General features: G+C 31.5%; 2 protein-coding genes across 3 annotated transcripts in view; both read right to left on the bottom strand.

Annotated features, from left to right (window-relative positions):
* Positions 1 to 1400: 1400 nt before the first annotated feature.
* On the bottom strand, positions 1401 to 2568 carry LOC134688128 (neuronal acetylcholine receptor subunit beta-4-like). Its single transcript, XM_063548600.1, has one exon. The coding sequence runs from the start codon at positions 2553 to 2555 to the stop codon at positions 1401 to 1403; it is 1155 nt and encodes a 384-aa protein (XP_063404670.1). The 5' UTR covers positions 2556 to 2568.
* Positions 2569 to 12383: 9815 nt separating this feature from the next.
* The window catches only part of LOC134686593 (perlucin-like protein), a 29670-nt gene continuing 28074 nt past the window's right edge, over positions 12384 to 13979 (bottom strand). For both annotated transcript variants that reach the window (XM_063546268.1, XM_063546267.1), the window contains exon 6: positions 12384 to 12553. In XM_063546268.1, coding sequence (XP_063402338.1) covers positions 12523 to 12553 — 31 coding nt within the window. In that variant the 3' untranslated portion in view covers positions 12384 to 12522. The remainder of the gene's footprint in view (positions 12554 to 13979) is intronic.

The following is a 13979-nucleotide window of genomic DNA, read 5'->3' on the forward strand; positions in this document are numbered from 1 at the left end:
AAAAATTTTAAATGCTAAGATCATGGAAAAAAATCCAAAATTAACAAATCGGAAAAGTTTTTTTTTTTATCTACATTTCTAATGAAAAACGAGGCTCAATAAAAAACAATAAACCAAAAATATATCCCACACCAATCTCGTAAAAGGAAATGTTTTTTGGGACCTTTTTGGGTTAAAAACATAAAATAAGTGTAGAATGCACTAATTCAACAGTTCTTGCTTATACATATTTTATAGTTAAAGTGTAAGGGTTTGACATTTTTGGTGCTTTATTCTCACTATCAATTGTCTATTCATTGTCTATGAAATGATTGGATATTCTAAAGCTATGTACCAATATATTTGTTAAGCGATTTGTCAGTAAAAAATGGAATTCCCCCTGGCTAATTCAGTCACTGAAATAGAGGCCACAACTAGCATCTGAAGAATGCATTGCAAATTTGTGATTCTCATCCCAGATGCATCTGATCATAGTATTACATACTAATATAATTGATATTTTTTTCTTCATTCAATAATCAATGAAAAAATGTATTGACAGTTTTCTAGTAATGACTTTTGTAAAAATCTGTCGTCTAAGCCATATGTAAGGTTCACCAGAGGCACCTTCCTCTGATTTCGTCGGGATGCGTCGTCAATGATTTTGTCAAAGTCAAGTTCAATGTTTTATGCACATACAAAAGTAATAGGGCATTTAAGCGTTGATAAACAAAAATAAGTTTTTATACATATATCATTGATGGGAAAAAAACTCATCATAGATACCAGGACTAAATTTCGTATATACGCCAGACGCAATTTGTTTTTCTAATTGCAAAGAGATGGGCAAGATTATTGTTTTTAACACAGAAACGGCCATAATGTTTTAAAGGCAAAAAATATCAGATACGTATTTTTTCTCTCTCTCAAATATCTCTGACCCTCCACTTTTCGCCTACATTTCTACAAAACACTCATCATTGATGTTCTGATAAAAACAAATAAAAGTCCAAATAATGTACGAAGGTGAAAAGCATTGAGAACCAAAATTCCGAAAGGTTTGTCAAATACAGCTGATGTGAACTACTTTTTTTATAATCATTCTTGTACAATATTATTCTTAAATAAGTAATGTAGCAATTATGCTCCATGAAGGTGTAATTTTGATAAATTTTGCTTGAAGTGATATGTAACATGTTAATGTAAACCTATGTATGATGCTATACTGACGACACGACTGATATTCTTGCATTTACATACTATTGATTGATGAACAATACTCACTAATGAGTAGTTAAAGAAGAAGATGTTTTTGTATTCTATTTGGAATCAATCATCAACCGCCATTATATTAATAGTTTTTAATAGTTTATTTACAGAGAGCCACAATCTAACACATTTTGCAAGAGAAAATATTTTCCTTAATGTGTACAAAGCACAACTAGCACTGTAATTGTGGCAATTATAACTATTACAGACGTTATCCAAAACAATACCAAATCAAACGACGAAATAACATCACCCCACGTGATCTCTTGTTTACTTTCTGTTTCATTTTTATAATTCGATTCAATTTTCTTCACATTTCGGCATTTCATTAGCTTGATTATGTTCTTTGGAACATCGTCTTTACGATGGTGAAACCGAAGTTCTATAATCGTACAGCACACAACAAAAGTTCCCATGCCTAGCTGGAACATTAGATAATATCCCAATATTGATCCAGATGTTTTGGGAAGCTCGGAACTGACAATTGTAAGAAAAACGGCAAAAGAAAGAAACACTGTAATGCAATATCCCATTTTTTCACCGCTGTCAGCCGGAAGTGCAAAAGTAAACACATTTAATACACCGAGTAGAATGATTGGAATGATAATATTCATTAAATAATAGGTTGAATTTCTTTTCAAGTTTAATGTAAATATAACCCTAGATTCGGACGACATAACGTCCTCTCGTGCAGCTGTTGACACTACTGACCATTCAGCATTATTTTCTAAGCTATTTAAAATAATTCCATTATTCCACAGAGTTACCATCACATCTGCATTACTACTTGACCACACCACAAACACAATGTCACAAGATTGTCGGTCATAAGGAAAATATGTAATATCGATTGTACATTTGGATTCAAAAACTTCAAACGGCATCCAGGTAACTTGTCCATTACTTCCTACCTTAGCTTTTATAAAACTGCTTCCAAGTTCCCTCAATTTTGTAAATCCATTTTGTAATGTTATATCAGGTATCCAAATATCTGCTTGTGGAACATAAACGTGACCTAATTCGCCAAAGTCAGCTGAAGTCCAATTCAAATACTCATCTATCCATCCAATATTTAAATAACCGGTTGTTGTCAGTTTCTGTTTTAGTTCGTCCAATTCGTTTATTCCCACAAGGTAAAGATCTAAATCTAAGATCATAGGTTGTCGTTGATCCATATTTGGTCGGACTTGCTTTTTATAATCGTTTGTTGTAAACAATTGTTTGATAAGATTTTTAACATTATCGCCACTCTGTCCTTCAATCTTTACAAACAGTAGTAGAAAAACGAAATACCCCAAACCCAACATTTTACCACTCCATTTTTATGTTCAAATGAATATTCGCCTATATTGCATCTAATTTCCAATATATTTAATCCAAAAAAAATAGTTTTAATTAGACACGTAGTTGCTGCATTTAAAATTGTATATCCAATTTACGTGTACCATTATTCTCTCACAAAATTTAAAATGCATGCGTATTTATTACATAATGATTCTTATGGGAATTCATATTTGACATGTATCTATGAGTATAAAATCACAATACTAACAATAAAATTGAAATGCATATCAAGTATTACTTTTTTTATCTATTTTGTGAGAAAAATCTATTATGAAAACTTTATTATTTTATGTTAACAAACCCAAAACTCACTGTGCAATCGATGTAAACAAATTATCTAATGGTTTGCATGATCGATTGTGAATGGAAGAGTTAAGGTATCAAAATGAATACACGGAGTTGAAAGCCAATTTGAGTCGATCAAAAAGTATAATGGTCACGGAGAAGCTTTGAGAGAATCCGTGTTTCATTCTTTTTGATATTTAAAAGACGACGAATATATTAATAAAGGAATTCAAATGATTGTATTCCTAACCATCTGTGGCGTAAGTATCGTAGTTCTTTAAAATCATAAAGATATTTTTTTACACTATTAAATCTCCAAAAAACTTCAGGCAGCATTAGTCTACCAGCAGTCAACATAAAAATAAAAAAAATATAGAAAACAGTATAACAAAAAAACTTTATCTACCGTACGTTAATTAGCTGAATTTGATGCCGGACTTTAACACATATCTAAAACAAGAATGTGTCCTCAGTACACGAATGTCCCACTCGCACTTTCATTTTCTATGTTCAGTGGACCGTGACATTGGGATAAAACTCTAATTTGGCATTACAATTAGAAAGATCATATCATAGGGAACATGTGTACTAAGTTTGAAGTTGATTGGACTCCAACTTCATCAAAAATTACCTTGACCAAAAACCTGAAGCGGGACAGACGGACGAACATACTAAGAGATGTATGTGGTATGAATTTTACAGTGACTTGACTGATAGTGTTGCTCTCCACCACTTGCAACTCCTCATTCAAAATTTTGTCCATAAATGCAATTTGTTTTATTAAACTAAATGATTCAACTGGTCAGAATATTTAACAAATTGTTCAGTCAAAATGTGAAAGTGCAAGGAGATAACATAAAGCATACTTACAATCCTATAAGACTTTAACTCCACTTAAATGATGTTGTGACAAAATTAGTCACATTATGTTTTATTTTATCCCCTTGCACCTTCATGACTCGGTTGTGGTTTTCTACAGCAGTTAGTTCAAACTTCTGACCATTTACACTGTAATATGACACGCAACAATGCAATGTTCAAGTGAAGTGGATCAAAATAATTATATGGCCACCATATGATAATTTATAAAAGAAAAACTTTTTTATAGTTCGTTCTTATGTTGTACTGTTATACCACTATCTTAGGTTAGGGAGAGGGTTGGGACCCCGCTAATATGTTTAACCCTGCCAAATTATTTATGTATGTGCCTGTCCCAAGTCAGGAGTCTGTAATTCAGTGGTTGTCGTTTGTTTAAGTGTTACATATTTGTTTTTCGTTCATTGTTTTACAATAATAAGGCCGTTAGTTTTCTCATTTGAATTGGTTTACATTGTGTTATCGGGGCCTGTTATAGCTGACTATGCGGTATGGGTTTTGTTCATTGTTGAAGGCCGTACTGTGACCTATACTTGTTAATGTTTGTGTCATTTTGGTCCTTTGTGGATAGTTGTCTCATTGGCAATCATACCACATCTTCTTTTTTATATAATTATACATCTCTCGTTTTCAACTTGTTTGGTATGAGCACTCTTCATAAAGTAAAGCTAGTTATTAACTGTAAATTTAATGTACACATATCCGAGTCGATTGACAAAAAATTTACAATTCCAGTGTATTTATTTCATAGTAATTCTTCAAAATAAATAGAGTTACGAATATATTTTATTATCAGCCCTAACATTGACAAAAAATTATAGTTATTCTTGATAAAATTTAAAATTGCTTTTGTCTTGATTATAAATATTGCACATATACCTTCAACTTTCGAAATTTCTGTAATCTGAACCTTATCCTTTTGATACCAATACATTTTTTTTAAAGAAGAACTTCTAGATATTCGTATCATTTAAATATTAAATGCAATACAAACTCAATTAAACAGTAATAACTTAATTTTGCACACTCTACACTCCTATTCTCAAACCTCATATGGATTTTCAATTGTTAAAAGCCATCATAACCTTTTGTGCCTATCATGGTCCTATTCAGTTTATTATTGACTTTATTATATTTTGCTTTGTGTAAAAGGATCAACGAGATTTTATTTACATGTACATACATTTTCAGTATATACTGGGAATTATACTCTGTTATTTTTTATTGTATTTGGTTAATCAAACTTTAATATAGCTCATAAACAATACATGTTAAGCTGCCAACCTTGGGTTAATCAAAACCCTAATATAAAACCGTTCAACCTGTTGACGATAACAACCTGTCAACCATGTCGACCTGTCAACTATGTCGACATTATCAACCTGCAGACCGTGTCAATTTGTCAACCTCAGTGAGTACATTATTAAAATTGTCGACCTGTCAACATGTCAACCTGCCAACCTATCAATAATATGCAAAACCAATTTACTTAAAATAAAAATACAGTTCTGCACTATTTGTTCCGTATACTTCATTTTATCCGAAATTTCTCCGACTACGCCATCTCATTTATAGCAATTGCCTACGCTAAAAATATTTTTTTTTTTATCTCCTAATGGCTTGTCCAAATCTCTTTTTTTTATGATTCTTTCCAAATACAAAAAAGATAGAATAAAGGAGGGAGGAAGGAAAGAAGAGAAAAGATAAAAAAAGACACTGAACAGTAATACATTGAAATTGCTCAAGATCAAGTACTGCAAAAAAAAAATTCAAAATCAAATAGCAGATCATGTATGTTTTATTCACATAATTATCAGGAACAACACTATGAACACACAACTCAAACATTTTTGTTAATGCTTTTCGAATTAATTTCATATAAATTTGAATTCAATTAAATATTCCGGATACGCTTGTGAATCTTTAAATATGACAAAGATTTTCGGGTTTTTAATGTCATCTACAACGCTGTCACATAATATATGGTTTTCATGTTGTCCAAATTTTGATGGTGGATCAATAATACCTGGACGCCCCTGTGCAAAATCTCCGACAAGCACCTTGCATAGATAGACTCTCTTGTGTCCATTTGAATCTTGTCTACTATATACATCTTGCGCAGAATACGATAACTCTTCATCAAAGTAAACACCGTTCCCATATACAGTAGCTGTAATTATACAGTCTGTTTGTAGATATCATTGAGTACTTGGCATTTGCAAACTTGTACTCATTATACAGTTAAAAAAGTAATTTTTTTAAAGGTACCTATAAATTAACATTATTTAGATTATTCAAATGAAGATTTTCTGATGGCATATTCATAAATTATTTAAAGACGATTTTCTAATGGCATATTCACACACTATTTGAAGACGATTTTCCAATTGCATACTTATACATAATCTAAAAATGTAAAGAAACTAGGCTTTAATCAATGTTTGCTTACGAACAGAACAGAGATAAAGTTGACATATTGACCTGATATGTTTGCATATCCTTTTTTGGCATGTCAATCTCTGTACCATTGATTGTAGTAATAGTTTTTTTTTTCTCGAAAAAAATGTTTTATAGCTTTGAAGTGGAAATGCTTCATTTAATCCTTTCATTGGAAGGTTGGTATTGAAGTTGGTTTAAAATGCCATTAATACATTTGTCTGACAAGCATTCGAAATTTGACATATATATGCTAAGGCATAATAAATTATACTGATCTTTTAAGAAATTATAAATTCTATTGTGAGAAATATAACATTCGCAAATGATTGATATTATGAATAAATCTCTTACTCTTTAGTTTTGGTCTTTTCATATGTATTTCATTGCGAAGCTTGGAATACGAACTAAAAGACATGATTATTTTGCTTTTGGTTATTAAAAGAGGGACGAAAGATACCAAAGGAACAGCCAAACTCATAAATCTAAAACAAACTGACAACGCCATGGCAAAAAATGAAAAAGACAAACAGAAAAACGGCTTTCTTTCAGCTTTGCATGAACTTTTTTGCAACTGCGAGTACTCACGGATCTGTATCGTGGGTTATATGTCTTTTGGTGTTTGTGTGTTTGTATTTTGTTCGTCGTTCTTTGTTATCGATCTGATTAGTTCAGCCCTGTTCAATTATTTTTTTTCGGATAGCACTTATGTTATGCTATTACAATACTTTTTCCTAGAAAAACAGGAGGATGAGGCGTCCTCAAACACGTTTAGCTTCGTCACCTTCTGGATGAGTAGACTTTATTCAGAAGGCAGTTTTTTGCTTTATATCATATTTGATGTTAGTTTATTGTTTTCAAAATAAATGAGATTGCTAGATTTCTGATATGAATTGTTTTAAGATTTTTTGTAGCTTGATTTTCGGCTTGTGTATTGGTCATTGTTGAAGGCCGTACGCTGACCGTAAGGCGCCAAAATTCTACTCTCAAATCCTCTTATCTTTGCGATAATGATGAAGATGGTTTATAGCTTCAATTGTATCATGTTATTTTGGCTTTATGAGTTCACTAACCATTTTTCCCACAATAGCTTCTGTTAAATCCATTGTGATTTATCTTATCTATAGCATCTCTGGAAGTTCCATGCCACAATCTGGTTTCATTATCAATTCCAACTGTATTGTGGCTATCCATATGTTTTTTTAAGACAACATACTGGTCGTGTAAAGTTTTATTCTGAATTCTTTCGATCTGCAACAACAAAAAGTCAAACTGAAAAATTCGCATGACTCCTAGATTTGTCAAATATGTTTGTTTAAGAGGTAGTTTTACGGTCGTGGTTCATGTATCACACTTTTTATCTTTATTCAAGTTAGAGTCCGTTCAATGATGACGTGATGTGTTTTTGGTTCTTTTAAAATCGAATAAAGAACAATTGATTACACGAAGTCATTGCCATTGACGGAGACATTTCCATTGATAGGAGAAAAACCTCCTACACATTCGAAAGGCAAACTTTTGTCAGACAATAAAGTACTTTTATTTAAAAAAAATTGCATATCTTAAATACAATTTAAAATATTACCTCAACGTTGCGTTTTTTAAATCCATCAGTACTGTCTTTTTAACATTTTTTTATTTGAACGTCAAACGTGCAAACACAAAATTTCAATCCTTGTATCTATGATGAGTTTATTTACAACTACTGGGTCGATGCCACAGCTGGTGTTTTTCACTGAGGGTTTCACCAGCCAAGTAGTTTTCACTTCTATGTTGACATGAATTATCATTGATATGGTCATAATTATAAATAATCTTTTTACAAAACTTTTTTTTTAAAATACTGAGGCTTTTCTACCACAGGAACAGATTACCGTAGCTGTAATAAGCAAACCTTTAGGAATTTTTGATTCTCAGTGTTCTTTAACTGCGTACTTTATTTCGCCTTTATAACATTATTTAATTTGAGAGTTACTGATGACTCTTTTGTAGACAAAACGCGCGTCTGGCAATATCAAAATCCTCATATTTCAATCCTGGTTTCCACGAAGAGTTTGTTTATCAGTGTATACATGAAAACTTTCAAACGAATCCGTATTTGAGTTAATGTCGTTATGCTTTTTTCTTTAAACAACATTTCTCTTAAAAACCTCCTTCAATTAAACTTCTTTTGTTTGAATAAAAAAAATCAGAAAGAAACACAAAAGACAAAATATTATCATAGCTGTATTCATAAAGAAATACTAGTATACCTTTTTGAATATTACCCTTCCAGGAAAATAATGTTCAAAAATGCTACTTATTGCTTGGTACACTCCGTCACTTGGGTCCAAAATTACTGCCAGGAAAGTATTATTCATTGATGTCCAGTTATTCGGCATTCCTTTTGCAATAGAAAAGAAACGTACATTAAAGGAGCGACCTTTTGATTTTATGGAAGGGGCTAGGAGGATGAGACACTTTGCCAAAAAAAGACTGGATGACAATTTTGGTAAAAGAAAAGTCAGGACAGAATAGAGAGGAATATAAAAAGACAGGACAGAGATAACAACCAAATAAAAAATGAATAAATGCGAACAAAAATTTTCAAGCAAGCACCCCCACAAATCAAATTGTAGCTCCCTTCTATGTATGTGATAACACTTATTGTATTTTTACTTCAGTTGTCAAAACATGGAGGGAAATAAAACAGTCCATTTCTAAAAAAAAAATATTTCTGGACTCAATTTTTTTTTGGTTTGATTAAAAGTTTATGCTGATTTGAAACATATATACTGATTAAAAAAAAATTTGCATCTTTTAGGGGATATCAATCCAGGAAAATTGAAGGATATCATGTTTACTGAAAATATTTAAACTAACAGCCGCATTCGTTCGAGATGACGTTTTTCAATTATCGGAAACAAATAGCATTCTAAAAATCAACTACTGTCCTACCTGTTATTGTGTTTCAACTGTTTAATCCTGACTTTCACATTATCGAAGAATCTTTTCATTGTTAAGGTGTAATACCACCAAATCATAGTACGTCACATACGAAAGTAGGCCTAAAAAAATATTCCCTTGAGTTTGACAGTTGTAGAAAATTAACCCTGCATTTCAATGCACTTAAATTTTTCTGAGTCGTAAATATGTATGTTGGATGTCTGAAAGCATCATTCTTTTTTTATTTGATGGTCTTATAAAATATTTTGGAACGTTAAGGTTACATAGTAACCAAAGCAGGTAACCAGTAAATAACAGTGTAAAAATTGGGTTGTTTACTTCCGGTGATGATTATTTTCTTATATGCAATAAAATGTAGTGTGAAATTGTCACTGTATCACTGGAAAGGATTAAACTTTACACATGCAAAGTATTTCTTTGGTTGAAATAAAGGTAAATACTGTACAATTTTTTTAAAAGTGCCAATTTAACAAAGACTAATAGGGAAAAATCAATGGTGGTATTACACCTTAAACCGCCATCTCGGTTTTTCTGAGGATCCCTTATTACAATCAACAATTAATGAATGAACTATTTTGTTGTTATGCATTATGGTGTCGTACTAAATGGAATTAATATGGATTTAAATGCACGATTTCTTAATCACTTAATATTAAATATTATATTATAAACAATTAGTTGTGACATTTCCTGTTTTTTTCATAATGATGGATGACAGTTACAGAAGGTGAGTTTGAGGATTGTTGTTGTCTTGTTTGTGTCTTCTTCTATGAATTTTGGATTCTCATTCCCCATATCAAAATTTAAAATGGCCGACATATCATATCGTTTGATAAATATGGTGGTTTAATCACGATTAAATGATTGGTAGTTTGTTTCTTACAGCAAACCTTAGCACAAAATTACGATACGATTCGTCTATATTGCAACGTTTGAGAAAAATAATTTCCGAAGTATAAGATATTAGGTAAAAACAAAATCATCTAGCTCTACATTTATCGATTGCGCCATATTACTTATTGCCGCACACTTGGCTGAGATTTCTTCTAAAGCTGATAATGCATGTCAGGATACATTTATTTTGTTGGGATAAAGTCTCGCGTTGTTTATATTATTTGCCTAAAAAACAATAATTTCAAGAAATTGTATCAATGCGTATAAAAATGAATATAAACAAACTAATCTTCTAAATTATGAGTTTGAAGTTAAATTTATAGTAATTTACTTAGAAACTTTCTAGGTAACAATCAATTTGAACAACAATAATCTACAAGGAATTAGGTTAGGATACATATATAATTTGGAATTAAGAACGATTGAAAAAAGAAGTTTGAGTGTCTACGTTTGCTTAAAGACAAATATAATTAAAACTGATTATTTGAATACAAGTATGACAGATGAATCTATATCTGATTTCAATTTGAATCTTGCAATTTCAAAACAGGACGTAAAATATAGAAAGAGGAAATTAAAACAACTTAAAGTCAAAGAAAAATGACAACGCAAGGCAAATCATGAAGAAAAGTCAATAATCAGCAACATTGGAAACTAAAGATAGAGCAAAACGATATCCATTTAAAAAAAGGTTGCTAAAAAAACATGTGCTTCAGAAGAGTAAGCTGTTCTTGTTCCACATGCTGCACCCGTACAATTAAACTTACAACATTTTGTTTTATTACAATGAGTAACAATCTAATTTGTTTTTTTTTCCTCTCATATTTTACAATACCTGATTAACACTAATTATGTTCTGTCTTTATTGTCCAAATCAATTCAATTCAGCCATTTGTTTTTTAAATATTAAGCAGTGCAGCTGATACCCAGATCAATACAACATTTAACGATGGAATTACATCACTCCATGTCAACACCTATTCGCGTTGTGTTTCATTTAGATTTTTTATTTTTGCAATTTTATCAAGATTTTGGCATTTATTAGCCTAATGATGGTTCTGGGAACATCGCCTTCACGCGGGTTAGCCGAAGTTCTAGACTTGTAAAGCATATAACACAGTTTCCATGACTAAATCAAACATCAAATACCATCCCAATATTGATCTAGATGTTTTGGAAGGCTGGAATTAACTATTGTAAGGAAAACTGCAAACGAAAGAAACACCGTTGTAAAAAACTCCATTTTATCGCCCCTGTAAGCCGGGGTGCAAGTGTAAACATATTAAACATACTCAATCAGATAATAGGAATGATAATGCTAATTTTATAATAGGCTGCAACTGAATCCATCATTTTCTACATGAGAAAATGCCTGCACCTAGTCAGGTATATGTCAGTTGTAACTTGTTCGTGTTTAAGCTTTTCATTTTTCCATTTGCTAAGGGATATTCCGTTTAACTTTCTTCCTCGGAGTTCTATATTTTCATTGTTTTATTTTTAAACTTCATGCTGTCAAGTGTGATTTCATTATTCTGTAGGGTTACAATCACATCTGAAGTGCATCAGCTAGTGTCAGATAAGCTAAACAGATATAAACTGTATAGTTCTTTTAATTGACATATGTGTTGTCATCTTGTTTAAGTTTCTTTGTTTAAATATTGTCAAATTTTGCATTGACGCAATACATAATTGTGCAGATTAAATGAACTGATTTTGGAATACCCTTCCTGCTGATATCCCAGGGTGTATACTGTTTTAAGCCAAATAAACAAAACATCAATTGTTGCTTTTTTTCTTTTTAATAGTGTAAAATGAAAAGAAAATATATTATATAGTACAAACGTGTTATCACTTTTACAACTGTCTCAAGATATTTAATATTCTTTTTCAATGATAACTAGTAGCATAATTGTACCATTTTCTAAACGGACAAGCGCTTAACTGCTTCTTTCTATTTTATTTTAACATGTGCATAAGCATAATACGATGCATATACATAGAAATTGTAAGAAAGTGTTAAGTTTTGAAAGGTTCTTTTGTGGTCTTTGGCGGTGTGTGAGAAATTCTTTCACATACGTACCTGTATGATTGATTGATTGATTCTTTTTATTTCCTCCTTTATACTGAAGTTTTACATTATTAACCACAAGCATACTATTTACAAGAAATGAACAAAATATAAACGTGTATGCTTACAAACTACAGGTTTAGCGCAAAATATCCCATATCTTTTACATATATAATTTATGTAGATTTATATTACATTACACGTTCATTTACATTTACATAAACGTACATGTTTCAGTTTTGGAAATGAAGATAACAGATCAAAATGAGTAAAGTCCACCGAATGAAAATTTTGAAGCTCATAAATATAAATTCAAAGATCGGTATTTTTGTTATTTTAATTTAAAAAAATTATCAGACGACAATCTAAACTGTATCTAACTGAATAACTTGAACATAAATTCTTTCTCCCTCTTCTTGGTAACTTTATCCAATAATAGGTTTGAGTCCTACAGCACTAAAAAAGAAACAAGTACAAAATAACTGCCTTTTGGACAATTATTTTGATAATATAGCATCGAGATGAGCGCATGATACGCCCGTGGCATTTACTTTTTAAATAATTTTATAAGATCAACTAGAAATAATGTGAGCACTGCTCAAATACCCCCCCCCCCCAGAAATAAAGATATATACACATAGTGGTACCCATTGACAAACAGTGCATAATTTGGCATAATTTGGCATCATTTATGCTTTTTTTAAATTAAGCTAAGGTTATGGACCCGAATTTTTAACGAACCATTGCTTATATTGTTAGAGCTTTGAATGGTGGACACATAACAATGTAGAGATTTGTTTACAAAAGGACAGAAAAATGAAAATCTCCAGTTCATCGCCTGGAATAGAACGTTTCTAGTGCGATTATTGTGTGACCCCAAGCTGGAACTTCAACTGAATATATTTATGCTGTGTAATTTCGCCTCTAATCCTTAACAAAAATGGGCGGTTGTGAATGCTTTTGTATGCTTTTAAATAGTTCAATTTGAGCTTGTCTGATGATGGTAAACACCTGGAAAATTAAATTGCTCAAGTTTTATACAAATAAAAATATGATTTGTCTCACCATCTACTTTATCGAGTGCATTTAAACATACCACTTTTAAAATACGTTACGTTTCGTTCACGTGCTCACTTTACAAACTATATTTACAACGAATGAAATCTGCACTACATAAGTTTTACCATCACAAATCGGTAACCTCAATTGTCGGTGTCTCAACACACTAGCCATATATTTTATCTCGAGTAAATTGTTTCTACGAGTTCAGTCGTCTGTTGTAGTTTTATTGATTGTGTCCTTTTACAAGTTGTGACATTGTGACTGAGTTTGAATTCGCAGGCGGTGGATCTTTGTTACTTATGACTTGGTTTTGTACTTGTACATGCCGTCATTGTGTTATTGTGCTAAGGCAAGTTTTTGCATTAATGTGATATATCTTTATTCTTTTTGTGCGTCTTTGTTACATATTTGTTTATTTTCTTAGTGTGAAAGATTATAACACAATCTTGTCTGCTGTTTTTGATGTTTTTACCTTTCATGCCTGTTTGTTTTGTTCACGCATCGTTGCCAATATAATGGAATTTTATGCGACTGTCATACCAGTGAGATGTTAAGATAGCTATAAAACGGTTTTATCCACCTTTTTTTTAAATAGAAAATGCCTGTACCAAGTCATGAATATGACAGTTGTTAAACATTCGTTTAATGTGTTTGAGCCTTTGATTCTGCCATTTGATTAGGGATCGACTGTTTACACTCTTCCTTGGATTCAGTATTTTTGTGATTTCATTTTTTTGTATGCATTGTATGAAATACCTATTCAGTCAACGTACCCGTTCTTGATCCATTTTGAACTTTTACGATTCCTTCAGTTTTCTTT

The sequence above is a fragment of the Mytilus trossulus genome, chromosome 10, assembly GCF_036588685.1.
Source record: "Mytilus trossulus isolate FHL-02 chromosome 10, PNRI_Mtr1.1.1.hap1, whole genome shotgun sequence".
Taxonomy (NCBI): domain Eukaryota; kingdom Metazoa; phylum Mollusca; class Bivalvia; order Mytilida; family Mytilidae; genus Mytilus; species Mytilus trossulus.

What these genes read in the sequence shown, in the direction of transcription:
- LOC134688128 (XM_063548600.1), bottom strand. Translation starts at nt 2,555, where the DNA reads ATGTTGGGTTTGGGGTATTTCGTTTTTCTACTACTGTTTGTAAAGATT.